The following is a 22,458-nucleotide window of genomic DNA, read 5'->3' as shown; positions in this document are numbered from 1 at the left end:
GTATGCCTAAATAAAAGTTAAAGGAGCATCACATGCTTGAAAAGCAATTATTTCTTACAACTTAGACACGGTGCCAATAATTTTGGCCAGTGCATTTTTGGGTTTCTGTGTGGGATTGTATCAGATTTGATTTTTCTTCTCTGTTGTTTTGTGTTGTTCCAATGCAAACCAAAGAAATGAACATGTGAGTACCAGAACATTTGCAACTGTAACAACTTTCTGAGAGAAGGGTTGCATTTTCTGACGGAATTGCAAGGGTGCAAATATTTTTGGCCATGACTGTATGTCTAGAGGAATAATGAAGCATACGCTGAAAAGAACTCTCTGTCTACATTTAAGCATGGTGGTGGCTTGGTAATGTTATAGGCTGCTTTGCATCCTCTGGCACTGGAAACCAGCAGCGTGTAGAAGGAAAGGTGCATTCCCTGAGGTATCAGGATATCCTAGGACAGTGGTTCTTAACCTTTTTGAAAGAAACGCCCCCTTGAGCCATTGAGGAAGTTATCATTGCCCCCCTTCCCCACAGTGATGATATCTTTCTTTCTTTCTTTCTTTCTTTCTTTCTTTCTTTCTTTCTTATTTATTTATTTATTTATTTATTTATTTATTTATTTATTTATTTATTTATTTATTTATTTATTTATTTATTTATTTATTTATTTATTTATTTATTTATTTATTTATTTATTTATTTATGACACTTAAATCCAATGACCCCTGAAAACAAAATTCAATTCCAAGAAAATGAAATGCCCTAAAAAAGTAACATTAAATCATTTAGTTGCAAGCGAATTTTAAGACGCAAAAAGAAATATTAAAAGGGCATAAAAACAAACCACAATACAGGAACTAAAACTTTCAAGACAAAAACTCTGAAACTAAATTAAGATTGGAGGCAAATATATATTCATGCACACTGTAAAAAGGTTGCAGCCATCTTAGCAGGTTTGGCTTGCTCCAGCGCCCCCCTTCTGCCCCCCTTCTGCTCCAGAGCCCCCACGCCACCCCTTTTCGTTCTACCGCCCCCCTGAAAAATGAAATCGCCCCCCTGGGGGGCATTATTGCCCACGTTAAGAACCACTGTCCTAGGACAAAACATCATGCCACCTATGAGGAACCTGAAGCTTGGGCATCATTGGACCTTCCAACAGGACAATGATCCCAAGCATACCTCAAATTCCACTAAGGCTTGGTTGCAGAGGAAGCCCTAATCGGTTTGAACCACATAGGAGATTTCTGATAGGATAGATTCCTCAGGAATGCTGCCAGAAGCTGGTGTCTGGCTATGTAGCAAAAGGGTGCTCTACTAAGGACTAAAGATTCTTGCTTTGAAGGGGCTGAATAATTTTGAGACTGCAGAATTCATTAAAATCGCATTTTCAACTGAATTTGGGGAAACCACTTGAATCTTTTGTTGTGTAAAGCTATTCCAATTGCTTTTCTTTGGTTTGTTCATTTCAAACAGTTTAAAGTCTGAAATTTTTTTACAATAAATCTGATTTGTAATGGGGGTTGCATAATTTTGATTACATTGTAAATATTAAAAACATTAATGTGGTTTTGGGTTGGTTTACTAAGCTGCCATTGGAATGATGGGTGTCCAAGCGGACAGTAGAATGATGCCAGCTATTGTGATTGCCTTTCTGTGTCCCATACAGACACACATTATGGACAAAACACATGCATGCTCTATACTGTAAAGAAATACATCCCAGTGAGTTCAGTGGGATTTATTCCAATATAAATATGAACAAAGCTACAGTTTAACCTCTCTGGACTAGATAATGGATGCTCTGTATAACATGTTTTATAAATAACCATTTCTATGAACTGCTCTAGTAAGGCAAAAGATCACCAGATCAGGCATAAGAAATCTACAATCACATACCAGAGAATAAGGCTCAGCTGCATTCAAAACTATGAGCACAGTAACAAACACCGAGGAACAGTGACCAGGGCCTTTACCTTTAGTTTCACTTTATACGCTAAATGAACACCTAAAAGCCAGCAAACATGGTTTTGAAAACCCTTCTCCAAATACGCAATATCCATACATTTTGAGATTCAAACAGGAATAGTTTTTTTACACAAATGCTTTTCCTTATTCATAGAAATGCCTCTCGAAGGTATATTATAATACACTATAAATTGGTAAAAGCCAATTTAGTGCACTGGATAGAGTACTGGACTGGGGCTCAGGAGTAAAAGGTAAAGGTAAAGGTTCCCCTTGACAATTTTTGTCCAGTCGTGTCCGACTCTAGGGGGCGGCGCTCATCCCGCTCTTCAAGCCATTTATCTACTCGCATTTGCATGCTTTCGAACCGCTAGGTTGGCGGGAGCTGGGACAAGCGACGGGTGCTCATTCCGTTGTGTGGATTCGATCTTACGACTGCCGGATCTTCTGACCCTGCAGCACAGGCTTCTGCGGTTTAGCCCACAGCGCCACCACGTCCCTTTTGGGGCTCAGGAGAACTGGGTTAAAATCCCTGCTTCACCAAGTCGACTCAGTGGAGGGTGGCAATGGTAAACTATTTCTTGAACACTGCATGCACCATGTAAGTGTCAGAAGTGACTTGGCAGCATTTAACTACACAACTTCAGATATACAACAAAAATGAAAAACAAAGAAGTGATAGCGCCTTAAGACAGATTTATTTATGCCAATAAAGTTTACATATACAGTATATGTAGTTCTGTGTGAGCTTTCATGAATTACAATCCACTTCCTCAAATGCAAGGAATAAAGTACAAGCCAGAAAGATCACATTAAAGCTGCCGTCTTTTCTACTTCCACCAAAGCTCTACAGTTAATTCTGCTCTACCACTTAGGCCCATTTCTACATACCAACTTATGTTTTCTATACTCATTAACACAAATGTTGATGGTTCATATTTTATTTTAGACAAGGGACAGGAAACCTTTTGCCCACAAGTTGGATGACACATATATGTAGGTTTCTGGTCTTGCCACAAGCTTCCTTTCTTTGATCAATGATCAGAGACATGAGGGTATTTAAAGACACTTGAATAGAACCCTCTGTAGGATATTTGAAGTTTAACGATGCTGCGAAGAGCTGAGGTGTATTTCACAGGCAGGTGGGTTGTTCTCCAGAATTGTGCTGTGTTCTGGAGAACATGAGTGGGCAAAATAAAACTACTGTCATTCAATTTTGCTGCTAAATAAACACGCGGCTGGGAAACTTTCCACACTGATAAGATTTATGTTTGGCCCCATCCACTTTGCTTTGGCCTCACCCAAAGTATCCTTGGCTGTCCCATGTCCTTAACTCATCCATTGGTGGCATGCAGTCTGAGATATTTCCTAACTGGAATTTAACCCTTGAGCTGAAAAATGTACCTTCTACTCATCCCAGTGCTTTGGTTAGATTATCTAAAATCCTCAGGAACAGAATATTCTGATCTAGTTTCAACAGTATGATTTACCACCTGGTATATCCTTCTGCTCTCTGTATTCTCCATGTTTCCCTGATCCCTCTCCATCCTGTACCATAACAAGGTGGTGTGATGAAAGTGTCAGGTAATTAGGGAGGTCAGAAGCTGCCTTGTTATAAGTCCAAACACTGATCAATCTAACTAGTATTGTCTATTAGGGACTGGATTTTCAGATTTGACTCACTAATCCTTTATTCTGGGAGTTCTACCAACCCTGCAGACACCTTAAATAGCCTGAGAAAAAGACCTAAATTGGAAGACTTCAGGCCTAGCTCTGTCCATGTTTCCTGCTCAGAAAGAAAGCTCCCAACTAACCCTTAGGTAGCTACAGAAAGCTTGAGTGGAGCTTGGCTTCACTAAGCCTCAAAGCCTTTCAATTTAGGCCTTTCTCTTAAGTGCATCAAATTTAGGTTCTGTGATGTACCGTATCTGTAAGGTAGATGAACTCCCAGAATGAAGAATTATGGTATCTATAGTCCAGAAATTCTGATATCTATTGGCTATATGAAAAGGCAGCAACTCTTCATTATCTTAGCCAAAGATCTACATTGCAGACTGTTTCTTTGAAAATGCCATGGAGTATGGTGCTTTATCCATGACTACAACACTAAGATTTTGTTGCCTAGACTGTCTTGGCAAACATACTTCAACAAAACAAAAATTTTATGCTTGTTATAGTGAAGTGCTTCACCGAGGTATGGTTGAGATAGCAATGTCCTGCATCCCAAGAAAAACAAAAATTATTTTTGAATTTTTATTTTAATATTAAAACCCATATTTCAGGTGATTGTATAAACATACACACAAAACAAAGATCATTCTGGCCCTTGCAGAGTTCTCTGTACACTCCCATACTCTGAAGCCTCATTAGCTTCCATACAAGAGAAAAACAATCCATGCAGAAACATATGTACCTTCCCTGCTTTTGCACCTATCAAAATGTAAGCAATAATGCAAAATGGAATGCTATCTTCAGCAAGGTTTATTCCCCAACCATATGTGGAGTAGGGATGATGCACAACTAAAGCTGAAATGTCTTGGAATAGTATAATATCAATAGTTCTTCCCTCACTGGAAGGAAGTTTTTAATGCATATTCATGCTATAGTGGGTGTCTCTAAGTCTATCCTGAACTGAACGAAAAGGAGAGGAGAGGGAGGGACAGAAAGAGGAAATTCTTTAAAAATGTAGCAGTAAGCACGCACACGCACACACACACACACACACATACCATGTCTTCGCCTTCAAACTGTGCATTGTACAGTCCTGCATCCTCTTCCGGTGTTCTTTTCACAATATTCCTGCATATGAGCCATATGGTCAGACCGGCTATAAACATACCAATATCAGGAAGAAAAATTCGGATTCCATTGCCTGCATCTGCCCCTTTGACACTGCATGGTATTGAAAGAGGGAGAGAGAGAAATAATGCCAGTTATCATCATCATCGTCACCATCAGGTTTTGTGCCATCTCAAGCATTAACAACATTTACCTTTTGTGGACTGTGCCCCACTCCTCTATGCTTCTGAAGAAGGCTACAGTCTACAAAAGCTTAGGCCAAATAAAATCTGTTAGCATCTAAGACAGCACAAACCTCCTTGTTATTTTTCCTGCAACAGATTAACATGGCTATCACTCTGGAAAAATCATCATCATGTTGTCATCATCATCAAAATACTTCTACATTTTTTCTCATTTGGACAAATCCAAACCTGCATCCAACAACATTATAAAATCACAAAACAAACTGATACAAATCCAGTGATACTATGTCCAAGCAGCCCAGGATAGGTCACAGCTGGAGAAAAGTCAAGGATAAAAGGTACTGGCCAGAGTCATTTCGGATATTTCCACAAATGCAAGTTCTATGGCTAACCAATCAGGTGTCAGCTCCACTCCTGATCACATATTCAGTTACGTACCCAGCACATACCTACCTGGCAGCCTGCTAATCAGCCACAATTTGTTGTTTTAACTGCTGCAAACATGAATATCCAAAAGGATTTTGACCAGTGCTTCAATTACTAGTTTAAACAAATTAGCACTAAGGTCTGATGTATAAAGAGGACATGATTTTTCAGGGCAGATGCCCATGTAGAGAAGGCCCATCATGTCACTAACAAGCAGAAATCCATAGTTCACGGAATAAGCAACATGACCTTTCCTGAAAACTGTGTTTGTATTGGGGAGACATTCTTTGAGGTGATCTAGGACCGGGTTATATATGACATTGTATATTAATACTTCAAAATTTCATCAGTAGTCAACTGGCAGCCAGAATAGATCTTGGTGATGTATCACATCTTCTTCAATAAGTATCAGTTCAAATGTTGTTAATGTAGTATATAGCAGTGGTTCTTAACGTGGGCAATAATGCCCCCAGGGGGCTATTTCATTTTTCAGGGGGGCGGTAGAATGAAAAGGGGTGGTGTGGGGGCGAAAGAACAGAAGGGGGCAGTAGGGGGGCGCTGGAGTGAGCCAAACCTGTGAAGGCGACTGCAGCCACAGTGCTGGCAGTAGATCCGGTGCTGCTGCTGCCACCAGATGATCCAGCTCTTTCTACCTGCCACGTCTTGCCTTTTTCCTTCAGGGCAGCACTGAGTGTGGATCGGGTGGAAGGAAGGAGTCTCTTGGGTCCTCATCCTCGCCCCGTGAAGTGCTGCCTCGCATCCGGGTGGGGAGGGAGACTAGGCAGGCAGGCAGGCAGGTAGGTAGGTAATATATCATCACCTCAGGGAGGGGGGCGATGATAACTTCCTCAATGGCTCAAGGGGGTGTTTCTTTCAAAAAGGTTAAGAACCACTGGTATATAGCATGTGGACATATTTATTGTTTATGACTAAAAATAAAGCATAATCTTTATGGGTCAGTTCACACAATCTGTAAAGAGGAAATTCTTAAACTGTCTGCAATGATAATAGAAATATGATCTATGCAAGCATAATTCATCATATAATCATCATATAATCCATGTAGTCTAGAGGGAGAATAGTAGCTGTTTTAATAGAAAAAAGGAGCAAACACCCTGTTATGTAAGCAGTGTACTTTGTTATATATGCACTATACATCCCCATTTGATACTGCTGGTGGTTAAAGTAGTAGTGTTACTTGTTATTAAAGAAAATTAAAACAGAAGGACTCTACAAAGCTATTGGTGCCGGACAGTTCTTCCAATAATTCTACAATCTGGGTTGTGCCCAGTAGTGTCATTCTACTAGATCAAATTTTCTATTATATGCAGGAACCATGTTTTTGTCTATCTCATTACTTTTTAATTTATTTTGTTCTTTTTTTGAGAGAGAGAGAGAGAGAGAGACTCTATATGATCTCCTCTGCACACCCAGTTCTTGGCCTGCACACCTCACAAAATTGCCTACTTCTACACTACACAAGGTCTGCCACTACTTGTATTCTGTCTGCTATCACCATGTCAGATTAAACGAGAAATCTGAATATCATAGATTTAGTAAAAGACACTCAAAAAATAAAGGAACATAATTATAGTAAATTAAAAGGAGATATTAAAAAGAAACTACAGGAATATACTAAGTTAAAACATTCTTGTTTTGGAAAGATCACACTGATAAAAATGAAGAGTCTACCAATTTTTTAAAAAGAATGTTAACAGAAGATGATTTTAAATTTTGGCAAGGAATTATTAATAAATATTGTAATGAAGGGAAGAGAGCCAGAATAAATAAAAAGTACTGGTATAAAATAAAAAAAAGGAGGTACAGTGGTGCCTCGCTTGATGACATTAATTCGTTCCAGCGAAATCGCTGTAGAGCGAAAACATCGTCAAACAAAATAAAAAAACCCATTGAAACGCATTAAAAACCGGTTAATGCGTTCAAATACCTAATCGTCCAGTGAAGATCCTCCACACGGCAGCCATTTTTCGGGTACCTGTCTTGCGAAAAATACCTTCTAAAAACAGCAGGGAGCCATTTTGAGCAGCCAGCGGCCATTTTGAAAACCCAATGATCAGCTGTTTTGATTGTCGTAATGCGAAGAATCGGTTCCCAAAGCAGGGAACTGATCATCAGGAACCAAAAAAAGCCCATTAAAACATTGTTTTGTGATCGCAATTGCAATCGCAAAAACATCGTCATGAAGCGGATTCGTCATTATACAGGGTAATTGTTAAGTGGGGCATGACTGTGTAGGCATACCAAATATTAAAAAATTATTATATGGCTAATCAGTTAACGTTTATTGGGGAAATTTAATATAACCCAGAAAGGTTAATTGGGTGGAAAATGGAATCATCAGAATTACAGGTAGATATAGAAAAACATCTATTTGTTATGATTAAGAAATATAAAATAAACGAAATTAATAACCTGTTTTTAAAGACTATGTTAAACATCTGGAATAAGTATAGAAAGAATTTATTTAACTCTCCATTAAGATTGATGCCTGAAATAGAGAATTTTCCTGTCACTATGAAAGTTTATGCAGAATTATTTAAAGAAAAAAAAGTGATTAGATTAAAAGACTGGTTATATAAAATGAGATTGAAAGATCAAATGAAACAAATCCTTCAAAATAAGAATATATCATGGTTGAATTATATGCAATTAGAAAGATGGACTAATGAATGGGTAAATAAGTATAATAAAGGTAGAGAATATACAAAATATGAACAATTTCTATTATCATATGAAGATATTCAGATGACTGATTCAGTAAAGGGTGCAGTGAGTAAAATTTATTAATTCCTGCTTGATCTAGAAGAAGAAGAGACTGAGAAAGGATTGAAGTTAATGTGGGAACAGGACAGGAAAAAGAATAAATGATGAAGAATGGAGGAAGATGTGGAAAATTAGGGTTTTAAGATTTATGTCAGTGCGAATAAGAGAAAAAAATTTCACATTGGGTTTAAGATGGTATTTAACACCAACAAAATTGAATAAAATTAACACTAGTTATCTGAATGTCTGTTGGAAATGTGAGAAGGGCATCGGTACATACTTTCATATGTGGTGGGAATGCGAAAAAGTACAAAGATTTTGGAAACTAATCTTTAAAGAACTAAATGACATATGTGAAAAAGATATAGAATTTAATCCTGAGATAGCTCTGTTATTAATATTTGAGAATGTGAAATATGATGATTAAAGAATTGATTACCAATTTATTAACAGCAGCTAGATTAATAATAGCTGGGAATTGGAAATCAAAGTCTGAATTTCAAATGGAAGACTGGTATAATGAAATATGGAACATTGCTATAAATGATAAGTTAATTTGTAACCTAAAGGTGAAGAAAGGAGAGATGAAAAAGAATAATTGTTATGATACATAGGGCAGATTTTTGGAATACGTGCTAACAAGAGGAAAAGGGAAAGCTCCAAATCAAGAATCAATGCAGTTCTGCAGAAAAGGACAATAAAGGAAGAAGAAGAATAATGATGGAAGAAGAGGATTACTGCAAAAGGTCCTGACTATGGTGGTGGAGAACACAGTCGATTTGTATTTTGGTTTATGTGTTTTATGTTTATGTTGTAGGTAAAATAAAATAAAATACAAGCTGTTGAAAGCATTGGTATCTGGGGAAAAAAAGAAAAGAATCTGAATATCAATCACCTCTCACTGCAAGAGGAAACTGCGTGGAGGGTCACTCTTTCCTCTTTGTTTTGAGATTTCTCTAAGTGATTTGTATTCCTGCACTGAGCAGGGGGTTGGACTCAGTGGCCTTATAGGCCCCTTCCAACTTCATGATTCTATGAGAGATTTTTTTACATGAGAAATCTCATGAGATTTCTTGGAAAGTTTTTATGTTCATTGTTTTTAATGACCGCTTCACAAGAGCGTTACATATTTCCTGCATAGACATGTTTCCTGCATAGATTTATCCTGAAAAGGGGAGAAGAAACATCAAGCTGTGAAAAATGGTTAAAATTCTATGCAGAATGGTATCTTCCTATAAGGTATTAACTCCTACAAAACTTCTGTTTCCTGTACAAAACATGTGAAACAAGAAAGAGGAGAAAAGGCAAAATGAAATCAAAGTCTCATTTTCACAGAAAACTGGGAAACATGGTGAACTACATACAAATACACTATGATACCATATCAGACATCAATACATAAAGTCAATTCAACATTTTATCTAGTTATTTTTAATGTTGATTTAATGTTTTATCCAACAGGAAGAATATCATAACAGTATCATAAATGTACATTGGGTTAGATATATATAGTACAGTATATATAAAGATGTTTTTTCCAAATTGTGTGCACAATTGGAAATACTGATGAAAGATAAAAGACAATGATCATTTGTCTCAACATGAGTTTGCTACAGATAGAAATTCAGCAATGAAAACCAGTTTTGCACTAGATCACTAAGGAAAGATCATAGTACCCCCTCAACATGTTGACAACATAATCTGGCAAAGGATATATCTTGTAATGGGAATTATGTAAAACACTACAAAACTGAGAAAGCTACCATGATAAGTATTTTTAAAGTAAAAAAATGCTTTTACATCACTCTAGCCTTTCTTATAAACATTAATTTTGAAGTTGGAATGAACATGAGTGACATAATCATTAATTATTTTAAAAATACTACATGATAGCCACTTTCAGAAATACACAGATAAATCTGTCTCTGCCTCTGTCAACAAAAAATATATCTTCCAAAACATGGGCTCAGGGCATCTTTCTGAGCTTAATGTCACTTTTACTGGCAGATGAACTGAGCTGACATAAGATGGCACTTGATAGGCTAGATTAGCACTTAAGAAACTAGATACACCATGTATGATGTATAAATCTCATAGATATTAATAAGTACATTTGTTAGAGCTAAAGCTTTTAATACAACATTGACAATTTCAGTGAGAAAACTCTAAGACTGTAGTCATTACAAGTACTGTAAATAAATGTACAATAAATCATAAATGATCTGAACAATATAAACTATTGTGTTCAGCTGTTCTTCATATAATCTATTATTATTATTATTATTTATTTAATTTATATGCCGCCCACACTACCCAAAGTTCTCTGGGCGGCTTACAGCATTTAAAATACAATAAAGATAGGTACAATTAAAATACAATTAAAATATATATAAAATTGCCATCAGACCCACAGTTAATATTATTTCAGTTAAAAGCCTTCTGGAACAGGAAGGTTTTGACCTGGCACCGAAATGTCATCAGTGTCGGCGCCAGACGAATCTCAGTCGGGAGGGCATTCCATAGTCTGGGGGCAGCTGCCGAAAAGGCCCTTTGTCTACAAGCCATCCCTCTTACCTCCTTGAGGGATGGCTCTTTCAAAAGGGCCCCCTGGCTAGATCTTAACTGCCGGGTAGGCTCATATGGAAGGAGGCGTTCCTTCAGGTATCCAGGGCCCAAGCCGTTTAGGGCTTTATATGTCAAAACAAGCACTTTGAATTGGGCCCGGGCAGCAACTGGTAGCCAATGTAACTTGTACAGAATCGGCTTGATATGTTCCCTGGCGGCCACGCCACTCACCAGCCGCGCCGCTTGATTCTGAACCAGTTGCAGTCGCCGGACCGTCTTCAAAGGCAGCCCCACGTAAAGCGCATTGCAGTAATCTATACGGGATGTTACCAGTGCATGTGTAACTGTCATGAGACTCCGCTCGTCCAGGTAGGGCCGTAGCTGGTATAGTTTCCGCAGCTGGAGGAAGGCGCCCCTGGCCACCGAGTCCACCTGGGCTTCCAGTGTTAGACTGGGGTCCAGGAGCACCCCCAAGCTGCGGACCCTGTCCCTTAGGGGGAGTGTAACCCCATTCAGGGCAGGGAGATGGCCCTCCAGCCTGTCTGGCGAAGCACCCACTAACAGCACTTCCGTCTTGTCTGGATTGAGTTTCAATTTATTGACCCTCATCCAGTCCATTATCAGGTCCAGACACGAGTTCAGCACAGAAACCGCCTCACCTGGATTGGTGGAAAACGAGAGGTAGAGCTGAGTGTCGTCAGCATATTGCTGACTCCTCAGCCCAAACCTCCTGATGACCTCTCCCAGCAGTTTCATGTAGATGTTAAACAGCATGGGGGACAGTATCGAGCCCTGAGGAACCCCATGACATGAATGCCATGGGGCAGAGCAACTGTCCCCCAGCACCACCCTCTGGACACGGTCAGCCAGGAAGGAGCGGAACCACCGTAAAACAGTGCCCCCAACTCCCAACCCAGCCAGCCTATCCAGAAGGACACCATGGTCGATGGTGTCGAAAGCCGCTGAGAGGTCCAGGAGTATCAACAGGGTCACACTCCCCCTGTCTCTCTCCCGGCAAAGGTCATCATACAGGGCGACCAAGGCAGTCTCTGTACCAAAACCCGGCCTGAAACCCGATTGAAATGGATCCAGAAAATCCGTTTCATCCAGCAGCGCCTGGAGTTGCCCAGCCACAACCCGCTCCAACACTTTGCCCAAATAAGGGAGGTTTGCTACTGGTCGGTAGTTAGCCACCAGCCTTGGGTCCAGGTTTGGCTTTTTAAGGAGTGGTCGAATTACCGCCTCTTTCAAGGTGGTAGGGACCACTCCCTCTCTCAAAGAGGCGTACACGGCCTCCTGGACCCAGGTGCGAACCCCCCTGGCTGATCTTCTAATTAGCCAGGATGGGCAAGGGTCGAGCGGAGTTGTGGTAGAACGGACAGATCCAAGCACTCGGTCCACATACTCAGGTATCAACAATTGAAACTCATCATTAATACTTCATGTAAGCACAGCACACTGGACACATCCTCTGATTCTGCAGTAACTGTGGAGTCCAACCCACTGCGAATCTGAGCGATTTTTTCCTCAAAATGGATGGCAAACTCATTACAGCGAGCTGATGAGCAGTCCAGGACCTCCACCGGATTTCCCGGTTGAAGAAGACCTGGACCACCCGAAACAGCTCGGCTGGGCGACATTCTGAGGAAGCAATACGGCTGGAGAAATATTGCCGTTTCGCCAGCCGTATTGCCACGAAATAGGCCCGATAATGGGCTCTAAGTCGTGTTCGGTCGGACTCCCAGCGGGATTTCCTCCACCTGCGCTCCAGCCGTCTCCCCTCTCGCTTCATCGCCCGCAGTTCAGAAGTATACCAAGGGGCTGTCTGGGCTCGGCGAGCAGGGAGAGGGCGCTTAGGCGCAATCGTGTCAACAGCCCGGGTCATCTCCTTATTCCATAGGGTGACCTGAGCTTCGACAGGAGCGCCGACCATATCAGACAGATAATCCCCCAGAGCATTCAGGAATCCATCTGGATCCATTAGTCTCCGAGGGCGGATCATCTTAATAGATCCCCCACTCTTGCAGAGGGAAGAAGAAGCTAATAGACTAAACTTGACCAGGAAGTGGTCTGACCATGACAATGGGGTCACAACCAACCCCTCCACATCCAAACCACCATCTTCCAGTCCCGTTGAGAAAACCAGGTCCAAGGTATGGCCCTTCTCATGCGTTGGGCTGATGACACATTGAGACAGCCCCATGGTTGTCATGGTGGCCATGAAGTCCTGAGCCGCCCCAGTCAAGGGAGCCTCGGCGTGAATGTTGAGGTCCCCCAGCACCAACAGCCTGGGAGTCCTCAACACCAGGTCCGAGACTACCTCCGTCAGCTCAGGCAGGGAAACTGCTGGTACGCAGCAGGGTGGGCGGTACACCAACAGAATCCCTAACCTGTCTCGCGAGCCCAACAAACAATACTGGCCCTCGAGACCTCCTCTCAAAGGGATAGGAAGCCTGGTCAAGGAGATAGAACTCCTATAGACTATAGCAACTCCCCCTCCCCGACCCTCCGAGCGACCTTGGTGCTGGACCGAGTACCCAGGCGGACACAGCTGGGAGAGGGGAACACCACCCTCCTCTCGCACCCAGGTCTCAGTAATGCACGCCAGGTCAGCCCCCTCATCCAGAATTACATCATGGATGAGGGCAGTTTTATTTTGTACTGACCTGGCGTTCATCAACAGCACCGTGTGGCTCGAGGGTTTGCTGATATGGTCACCTGATACCAACTAATCTATGTAAAAGTCAGTGTGACAGCTAACAGCCGTCAACATTACAGTAGGCACACTGAGGCAGATGCTATAGGCAGAAGATTGTATCATAAAAAGGCAGCACGGTTTTCATTATTTAATGTTTTGCCAAAGTATATTTACCACCAGGAATAGCATACTAGTGGGGTTTCTGCCCCATTTGCCAGTATAACACGGACTTTGGGTACTATGTGCCTTGACAAGTGAGTTAAGAGTGTCATTTGCTCTTCTACCTCAGGAAAATATCATAGGCCATCCCTAGATAGTTTAGTATAAAACACTCCTATCTTCAAAAAAACAGAGAAAGAGAAAAGACTTCCGTGTCTTCAATTTTCAATTACTCTTTCAAAACATTTGCTGTTCCAGTTTACATGCATGACAGAATTGCACAACAAAAGACTAGCCAAATAAGTAGCCAAAGTAATCAAATCACTTCTGAGAGGTGATTTTTAATGTCACAAAATGGCAGCAAGCATTTATTTACTGCATTGTCATTATACTTACTGTATTTTTATTAGAGAAGTTATCAGTGGGTCTTTTCCACCTCATGTGCAACAGTGATCTGTTTAACCACACAAACCTCAGAACTATGCACCTTGACTTTGGGGTGGGTCATTTCCTATCCTACTTCAAGCAGCAAAATGTCTTGGTCAAGATTTGACTGGAGATGTCCATAAACTTTATGCTGCGGGCATACTGTGTGTGAGGAGGGGGAGTATCAAAGGGACCTACAGATCCAGATATAAGGGCAGGAGTCAATTTTCCTTTTTAGCAGCACTTTATTAGCCAAATAAATGAATTAATGTTAATGCAATAATACACAATTATGGGAGAACTGTAAATCTGCCTCTATCAGATAAAATTTTAGAAGAAAAATATCAATATCCTTTAATTTACTTTTTTGTGTGTGGAAATGATTCTCCCTTCATGTCTCCTCCAGCCCTCCCCCAAAAAAATCCATAAGGAAGAGTCTGTACCCCTCAAGGCCAAATGAACACATCCCCCATGCCGCTCATACCACTCTCCTTGGTTCTCCTCCCTTACATTTTCGCCCTTCTTGCCTTCCTCCTCCATGACGGAGGCATCTTTTCACTCGGGGATGCTCTCCCTTCACCAACGCTGCGTCCAGAAGAGTGGGAGACTTGGGGGAAGTGAAAGGTGCCCCTGCAGCAACAGCACTTCAATCCTGCCACCATCTTGGGTATCAGCATTCCCAATACACATAACACACTTGCCTCATCCAGGCCTCCTTGAACCAGACTAACATTCAGGTCCAAAGGGCTGAGGTCAGTCCTGCAAAGTGGGATGTGGAGGAGCAGAGAGAAATGAGCTAGAGCAGCTCTTTTGGATGAGGTAGGATTGATGCGCAGGCACAAAAGGAGAATCTGCCCAAAGGGATACAGAAATAACTAAGAACTTGAGATCGACTGCAATTCCGTTTCAGATTAATCTATCTGTGGGCCAAGAGAATTAAAATAAAACAGTATTGTGTGTGCTATATTTAATTTAATAAATACAAAAATAATTGCAACTAAAAATAACTGTGATCGCCCCCCAGAAAACACTTTGCAGCCCCCTTGGGGACACGACTCCCAGTTGGGAACCCATGGTCTAGAGCCTGAGCACTGTACTCCTTTCTAAGCAACAATATGAAGCTCCATGTAATTTTTTTCCCTTACTAACAGAAAGGCATAACTTAGACTGGAGAAAACTCACTTTTATGGTCATTGTGATCAGCATTGTAAACTGGTGCATTAACACCCCACCATCTGTGACAGTAAAAGAACAGAGGCACAAATCTTCCATCCCTTCTGAAGAATATGTAAATCCTTAATGATCACTTACATATTTGAAACTAAATATCCATCACACATTTTTTGGCAGCTACACTGGGGCGGGGACCTGTCTGGCAAAGTGTTCACCCGCATATCTACCCAACATTCGCCAAATGTTTGCTCTCCAAACATCATTATGCAGAGAACTGCTATTTAACAACTTGAATGCACATGCCAAGGTTGGCAGTCTCTTACTGACATAAAGCATGCAACATTTATGGGTTTGTGCAGCATACAAAAAGCAGAGATGTGCCAAATGGAAATCTGGACACTCCTTTCCATGCTATTTCATATGTCTCATTTTATTTCTACGCAAGCCAAATTAGATGTTTAATATACCACCCAGATAATTTGTTTTGTTTTGTTAGTGGACCTCACACTTTTGTTAGCAGACTAGTTGATTGTACTACCATCAGAGTCCTAGAGGACCTGATATCAGCCCTGTGTCCTGTGCACCATTCGTAGCTATGTACATAGCTCTATGCTTATTTATTTCTTGTGTACCAGCAGTATGCCTGAAGCCATAAAAATATAGGACTTAAAACAGATGCTACTTAAAAGTTTTTGCAGGAGCATCATCTTAGGCAAGAGAGAAGACAGAGACAAGAAAAGGAACTGGCAGAATTGGATGATAAAATGCATATGTAACTATAGTAAAGGTTTCTAAACACCAAAATAGTCTTAAGGGAAAAGGGTAAATAGAAGAGACACAAAATAGCTAATAGTATTAATAAGAGATTTGGATAGATATTGATAAAGAACGGCTCATGGCACATAGAAAGTATTTCCAAGAGAAAAGCATCAAATTGATCAGAACCAAAACTTCAAATAAGCAAGGCACCATTACTGTGACCTGAAATGGGGTGGTAATTTGTATACGTTGCTGGACTATACAGTAGTTCCCACCAGTCCTAGTTATCGTTATCACTGCTGAAGGACAATGGAAGTTCCAATATAACAATATCTGGAGGGCCTTAATTTGCCCATTTGTACTCTCAGAGGAGGCCTCCAAATGAATAAAGTAGAGACATTGTCAAACCTAGTAGATGACACATTTATTTATGTATATGTTTATTGATCTAACTGTTTTTAAGTTTGTAATGTCGCCCAGAGTAGACCTTTGGTCTAGATGGGCGGGGTAGAAATCTAATAAAAATAAAATAAAATAAATCCATTTTTGGAGTGTGCAATGAGAAAAAAAGAGCAAGAAATGCATTCCTGCTGAAATGCACAGCTTTGCATATGCCACACATAAAATCACAGCAACTGCCAGCCAACATAAGATGCAATTTATATCAGAAGTGGTTATGGATTTGGTCAACAAACTAATAATTACTCAGATTAACCTGGAGTGGAATTTGATCTCTTGATCTGCTGTGAGCAGTTATTTATCCTTGCTGAGAGACTGGAAACACCTTTTATTCAAGAATTCAGGGTCACAGACTGGGCCAAGAAACGTTAATATATGCATGCAAATAATTTTAGGCAAGTCCAAAGGCAAACCCTACCACAAAAGCTCTCTGTGTGCATTATGGGCTCTTACCATTCTTGATCTGAAGGAAGGAGCCATCTTGGAACAGTTAATCCTATCAGTGAGCAGGAAAGGCAGGAGACTAAACACTGAACAATTTTATCATGCATATACTCTTTAGTTCTTCCCAGTTTACTTCCATTGCCTTGCCCAGGACGGGTTCCTTTCCTCAGTCTCTTTTCTTAAGCTTTGCTTTTTTGACTCTGCAACACCTCTTACTCTCTTCCTTTACCTACCTTTCCACATACACAGAGACACACAGAAATATACGCACATACACACAACACCATCAGACTTTCATTCCTTTTCTTCTCCCCTTTCTGCTTTTCTGTTACTAGGCATCGATCCTGTGAGAGGATCTTCCAGAACGGCTAACAAAATGACAAGGGCTCAGAAAAACATCTGAAGCCTCCAGGTCCCAAGCATGTTCAGACCATATCCATGCTCTCCTTTCATTATCCACTGGGACTCCTTTGGAGGCACAGGGCTTCTTTATTGCCTGCCACCACTGTTGCCTCTTCTTCACAGCAGGCATCTGCCTCCACAGCCAAGCCTAGTGCTCAAGCTGAGGAACAACCAACACCTCAGCTGAGACATTTAAATCTGAGGGAAGGGAAGCGGCACTTTGATAGCAAAATCTTTTCAGGCAGCTGTGAAAATGGTGCCAGCAAGATTTTAGTAGCTTCAGGCCTTATCTTATCTGCACCAGTAGAAGGGAGGGACTGGACTCAGAAATGCAGCAGCAGGAGGAGGAGATGATTCAGAGGGAGTGGAGGATGTTGACAAGGAAGTCTTTGAAACCTCTGTTCCTCTTGTGCTACAGCAGTTTGACTAAAAGGCAGGCAGCTGGCATAGGAAACCCTCTCTGTTCCAGGCTACAGAATGCCAAAATATTGCAGCCTGCCAAAATAAGACAGTGCCTCAACACTGTTTCTCACAGTGCTGCTTCTAAGATTGCTCAGTGGCTGCTTCTCCAAGCCTCCTACAGCATGCAAATGGCTATTTTCTGTCTCCACACCTATTCAACAACCAGCTTGGCTTCTATTTGCCCTCCTTCTCACCTTTTCCTCCATATACCGCAGATCTCTCTAACCCATTCTTCTCTGAAGACCAGAATAGGCCTTCATGGAAAATGTCAGCCCACTGACACCAATCATCATCATCATCATCATCATCATCATCATCATCATCATCATCATCATCATCATCATCATCATCATCATCATCATCATCATCATCCTGTTCCATTAATAATTGCAAGTTACAGTGACCATCTCAGGGTTTTCTAGGTATAATATACAGTGGTGCCTCGCACAACGATGTTAATTCGTTCCGCGAAAATCGCTGTAAAATGAAAATGTCATCATGCGATTTTTAAAAGCCCATAGAAACGCATTAAAACCCAATTAATGCGTTCCTAGGGGCTTCAAACTCACAGTCCAGCGAAGATCCTCCACAGCATGGCCATTTTCGCTGCCTATGCAGCAAGGAATCCGTGCCAAAAAACAGCAGGCAGCCATTTTTTTTAACCCGGTGGCTGTTTTGAAACCGCCGATCAGCTGTGCGAAAATCATCACTTTGCGATGATCGGTTACCGAAACGGGACTGATCATCGAAAAGCGAAATTCCCCAATAGGGAACATCGTTTTGCGATCGCTTTTGTGATTGCAAAAACATCTACGTAAAGCGATTTCATCGTCAAACGGAGTGCTCGTAATGCTTCTTTTAAGTCTCTATGATTTATTCATGAATAAAGGATCAGGAACAACAAAATTAAAAAGACAAAGATGAACTATTAAATTATACAGGCTACAGTACTTTGGATTAACTGCAACACTAAACTGCTCTCTAGATTGAGACAAAGGCCAGTTCACATCCTGCTGCTGGTAAGTATACCACTGTAAGTTCCCCAGCTACTAGTGTCCACAGGAGGTTAGGATATGCCAAGAAAAACATTGGCAACAGTCAAACAATTCACTGCTCAAACAACACCGGCAATAAAATAGCATGTATCAGATGCCTGTTTCTATCCAAGACTCTAAATTAAATGGTATGAGAAAAAAGACAAAATGAATTCAGCTGCAAAGAAAATAAGCACATGGAGCAGCCTTACTTAGAAATCCTATACAAATATTTTGCCATATACTCTACTAGCAAATGAAGAAGGGTAATGTTTTGAAGTAAAAGCTCTCTTAATGATATAAAGCTAATGGAATTGCTGCTCCAGATTTATTCTAATAGATGTATGCACATCTAACAATTGTTTAATTATTCCAGGTTACTCAAACACTCACAGCAAACTCACACAACCAACAGAAAAAAAGTTAATTCTTATTGCCTTTCCATTTAATATTTCTGTCATAGAAGCACTGAACAGTGAATTATTATTGACAATAGTTAAGCTTGTGTATTTGACATCCACATAAACTTAAAATTCAGAAATGTTTCTTAAAAAGGTAAATTACATACTCCAGGATACATTAAACTTTTCTTAGTGCCATTGTCTTTGTCAGCATTGTTGCCATGAATATATACATGCATACAAGGCTTAAATAGCATTTTAGCTGGGGGGGGGGGAATCATTAAAAAGGCAAGTCAGAAGTAGCACATAATCAAAGAGAAAGGATATGACACAGCACACTTTCTAATTATTTCAATTGCTTCATATATATATATATATATATATATATATATATATATATATATATATATATATATATATATATATATATATTATTCCATGCCATTTTTTGGTGTTTCAGTAATACTGCTAGTATTGCTGGACCTCTACAATCATGACTTTCAAACAAAAATAGTATCAAGTCAAAACAATATTTAAGAACTGAACATATCCCAGTGGATAAAAACTGCCTTTATATGCCTATTTCAAAAAAAAAAAAAAAAAAAAAAAAAAAACTCAGGTTAATACAATAGGCATCTACTGTCAGGGAATCAGGCCAAGGGATGTTTTGCAACAACTACTACTACTACATCAACATAGAGCATAGAAGTGGCACATATTGAAAGCCAAGATTCCTGTTCTTAGACATGCTGTAGCTTTCTTGGCAAAAGTGTCTCCTTATGTCATTTAAAATGATACATCATAATTCCCAGCTGTAAAGTTAGAATTTCTCAAGAGGTGATATTTCTGCTTTACTTGGCAGCATATCTACTATATTTAAACTGCTAATGACAAAAATATTAACTGACTTTACTAAAAGAAGAAAGTTCCTTGAATTACCGTATTTTTCTGTTTATAACACGCCCCCATTTATTAGACACACACACACAATTTTCTAAACCAAAAATTAAGAAAACTTAGCTTTGAGGATTCAGTCTCTGGGCTCAGAATGTCACACATTTTATCTCTGTTGAATTTTGAGCCTACAGGCTCCACCTCCAACGAGGTGTGTTCCAACTGGTTTGTTCAGCATCAGCTCACGTCAGTTTCATAAGGCTCGTGATTGGAGGAAGCTAAGTCTCCTGACTAGGAAACTAAGCCTCATGGTTGAAGGAAGCCTGTTTACAGAGACAAGATGTGTGCCGTTTTGTTCTCTCTTCAGCAATCTCAGCTTACTTCCATGTAAGACGCCCCTCAATTTTTAGGGTAATGATTTTAGGAAAAAGTAGCATCTTATAGATGAAAAAATATGGTCTACTGAAGGCTATCCTTATTGTACAGATATGTAACTTCCAGGTCTGTTTAATTTTCTTGTACTAAATCCTCTCTATAACTGAGTTCTGTATTCTGAATAAACAAACAAACAGACCTGCAAAGCCAAAAATATTACATTCATACTAGCAGCGACATGTTTTGTGGGGTGAGATGCACTGTTCTCTTTATTGCCCCTGTTGCCAAATATCTGACTATTACACTAGATTTAAACAAACATTGGAAATCAGGTCCAAGGGTGACACCAACAGGAAAAAGCAGCTGCTTCCTTTCACATTTTGAAGTGTGAAAACTGTGCTTCCAAGTTTATAACCAACTGCTGTGCAGAAGGAAAGATTAATTGCAGCTTCATAAGGCAGGCAAATGAAGAACACAAAGAAGAGTGATATGTAGAGATGGGGGCATTTGTATTTGTATACCCCCATTTGAATTAGTACAAATATGAATACCCCTGCACAGGTGAATATAACGACTGTCCACTCACCCTTCTGCTTCTGCCATGGGCTACGGGCTCCCTTTGTATCACTCTGGAGCTCGCAGTTGATTAGCCACTCCTGGCAGGAGGTGAGTTGACAAGCCTTGCTGCCAGGTCAAAGAGTGGCTAGTCGACCAAAAGCTCCGGAGCGATAGGAAGAGAGCGCGGAGCCCACAGCAGCAGCAGAAGGGTCAGTGGACAGTCCTTTCCCAGGGGGCCAGACCCTCATTATATCCACCTGTGCAGGGATATTCATATTTATATACAAATACTGTACGAATACCCCCATCTCTAGTAATATGATATCACTTGAACTCCCTCCCACAAGAAGACAGGCTGGGCCCCTCTTTGCTGTCCTTCTGCAAGCAAAGACCTTTATCTTCAGATAGGCTTTCCCTTTGTAACTAGCTACTTGAGACAAATTTTTAAAGTGGATTGTTGTGCCTTTTTGGTTTTAAATATGTTTTAGTATTAATGTTATGTATCATTTTTAATATAATATTTCTTTAATTCTTTATAAATATTTGTATAGTTACTGTTTTTAGCTTTTAAGTATTGTGTTTTTAATTATATAAGCCAATGGTTCTTAACCTTTTTGAAAGAAACGCCCCCTTGAGCCACTGAGGAAGTTATCATCGCCCCCCTCCCCGCGGTGATGAGATCTTATTTATTTATTTATTTATTTATTTATTTATTTATTTATTTATTTATTTATTTATTTATTTATTTATTTATTTATTTATTTATGACACTTAAATCCAATGACCCCTGAAAACAAAATTAAATTACAAGAAAATGAAATGCCCCCCCAAAAGTAACATTTAATAATTTAGTTGCAAGTGAATTTTAAGACGCAAAAAGAAATATAAAAAGGGCATAAAAACAAACGCAGGAACTAAAAATTTCAAGACAAAAAGTCTGAAACTAAATTAAAATTGGAGAAAAATATATATTCATGCACACTGTAAAAAGGCTGCAGCCATCTTCACAGGTTTGGCTTGCTCCAGCGCCCCTCTACCGCCCCCTTCTGCTCCAGCGCCCCCACGCCGCCCCTTTTCGTTCTACCGCCCCCCTGAAAAATGAAATCGCCCCCTGGGGGGCATTATCGCCCACGTTAAGAACCACTGATATAAGCCACCTTGGGTCCTTTTAAAAGAAAAAGGTAGGGTAAAAGTATTTTAAATAAACAAATAAATAAATGTTGGAATTTTTGTATAAGCTATTCCTGTCAAAAAGCTACTGCAGGAGCTACATTCAAATTAAGCCACAGTTGTGAGAGTTGGATGCATTCTCACAAGTCACTACATTTACAATAATTGTATGAGGGTTGATTCACAGGAATTGGTTCCCTTAAATGAAATGGATAAAAGGGGGTTCAATGGATAGGACAATTTACTAACCTGGGGGGGGAGTTAAAGAATCACATCCTGCTTGATAAAAAAAGATGAAAAAGAATTTTCTAGAAATAATATTTTAGAAGAT

The 22,458-nt window shown here is 40.1% G+C and overlaps 1 protein-coding gene across 3 annotated transcripts in view; it reads right to left on the bottom strand.

Moving 5' to 3' along the window:
• PIEZO2 (piezo type mechanosensitive ion channel component 2) overlaps positions 1 to 22,458 on the bottom strand; it is a 309,376-nt gene that overhangs the window by 124,712 nt on the left and 162,206 nt on the right. For all 3 annotated transcript variants that reach the window (XM_072998801.2, XM_072998800.2, XM_072998799.2), the window contains exon 5: positions 4,684 to 4,846. In XM_072998801.2, coding sequence (XP_072854902.2) covers positions 4,684 to 4,846 — 163 coding nt within the window. The remainder of the gene's footprint in view (positions 1 to 4,683; positions 4,847 to 22,458) is intronic.

Source organism: Pogona vitticeps, chromosome 4 (assembly GCF_051106095.1).
Source record: "Pogona vitticeps strain Pit_001003342236 chromosome 4, PviZW2.1, whole genome shotgun sequence".
In the NCBI taxonomy this organism is placed as follows: domain Eukaryota; kingdom Metazoa; phylum Chordata; class Lepidosauria; order Squamata; family Agamidae; genus Pogona; species Pogona vitticeps.
The sequence above is the reverse complement of the archived record's forward strand: the minus strand, read 5'-3'. Positions and strand labels throughout refer to the sequence as shown.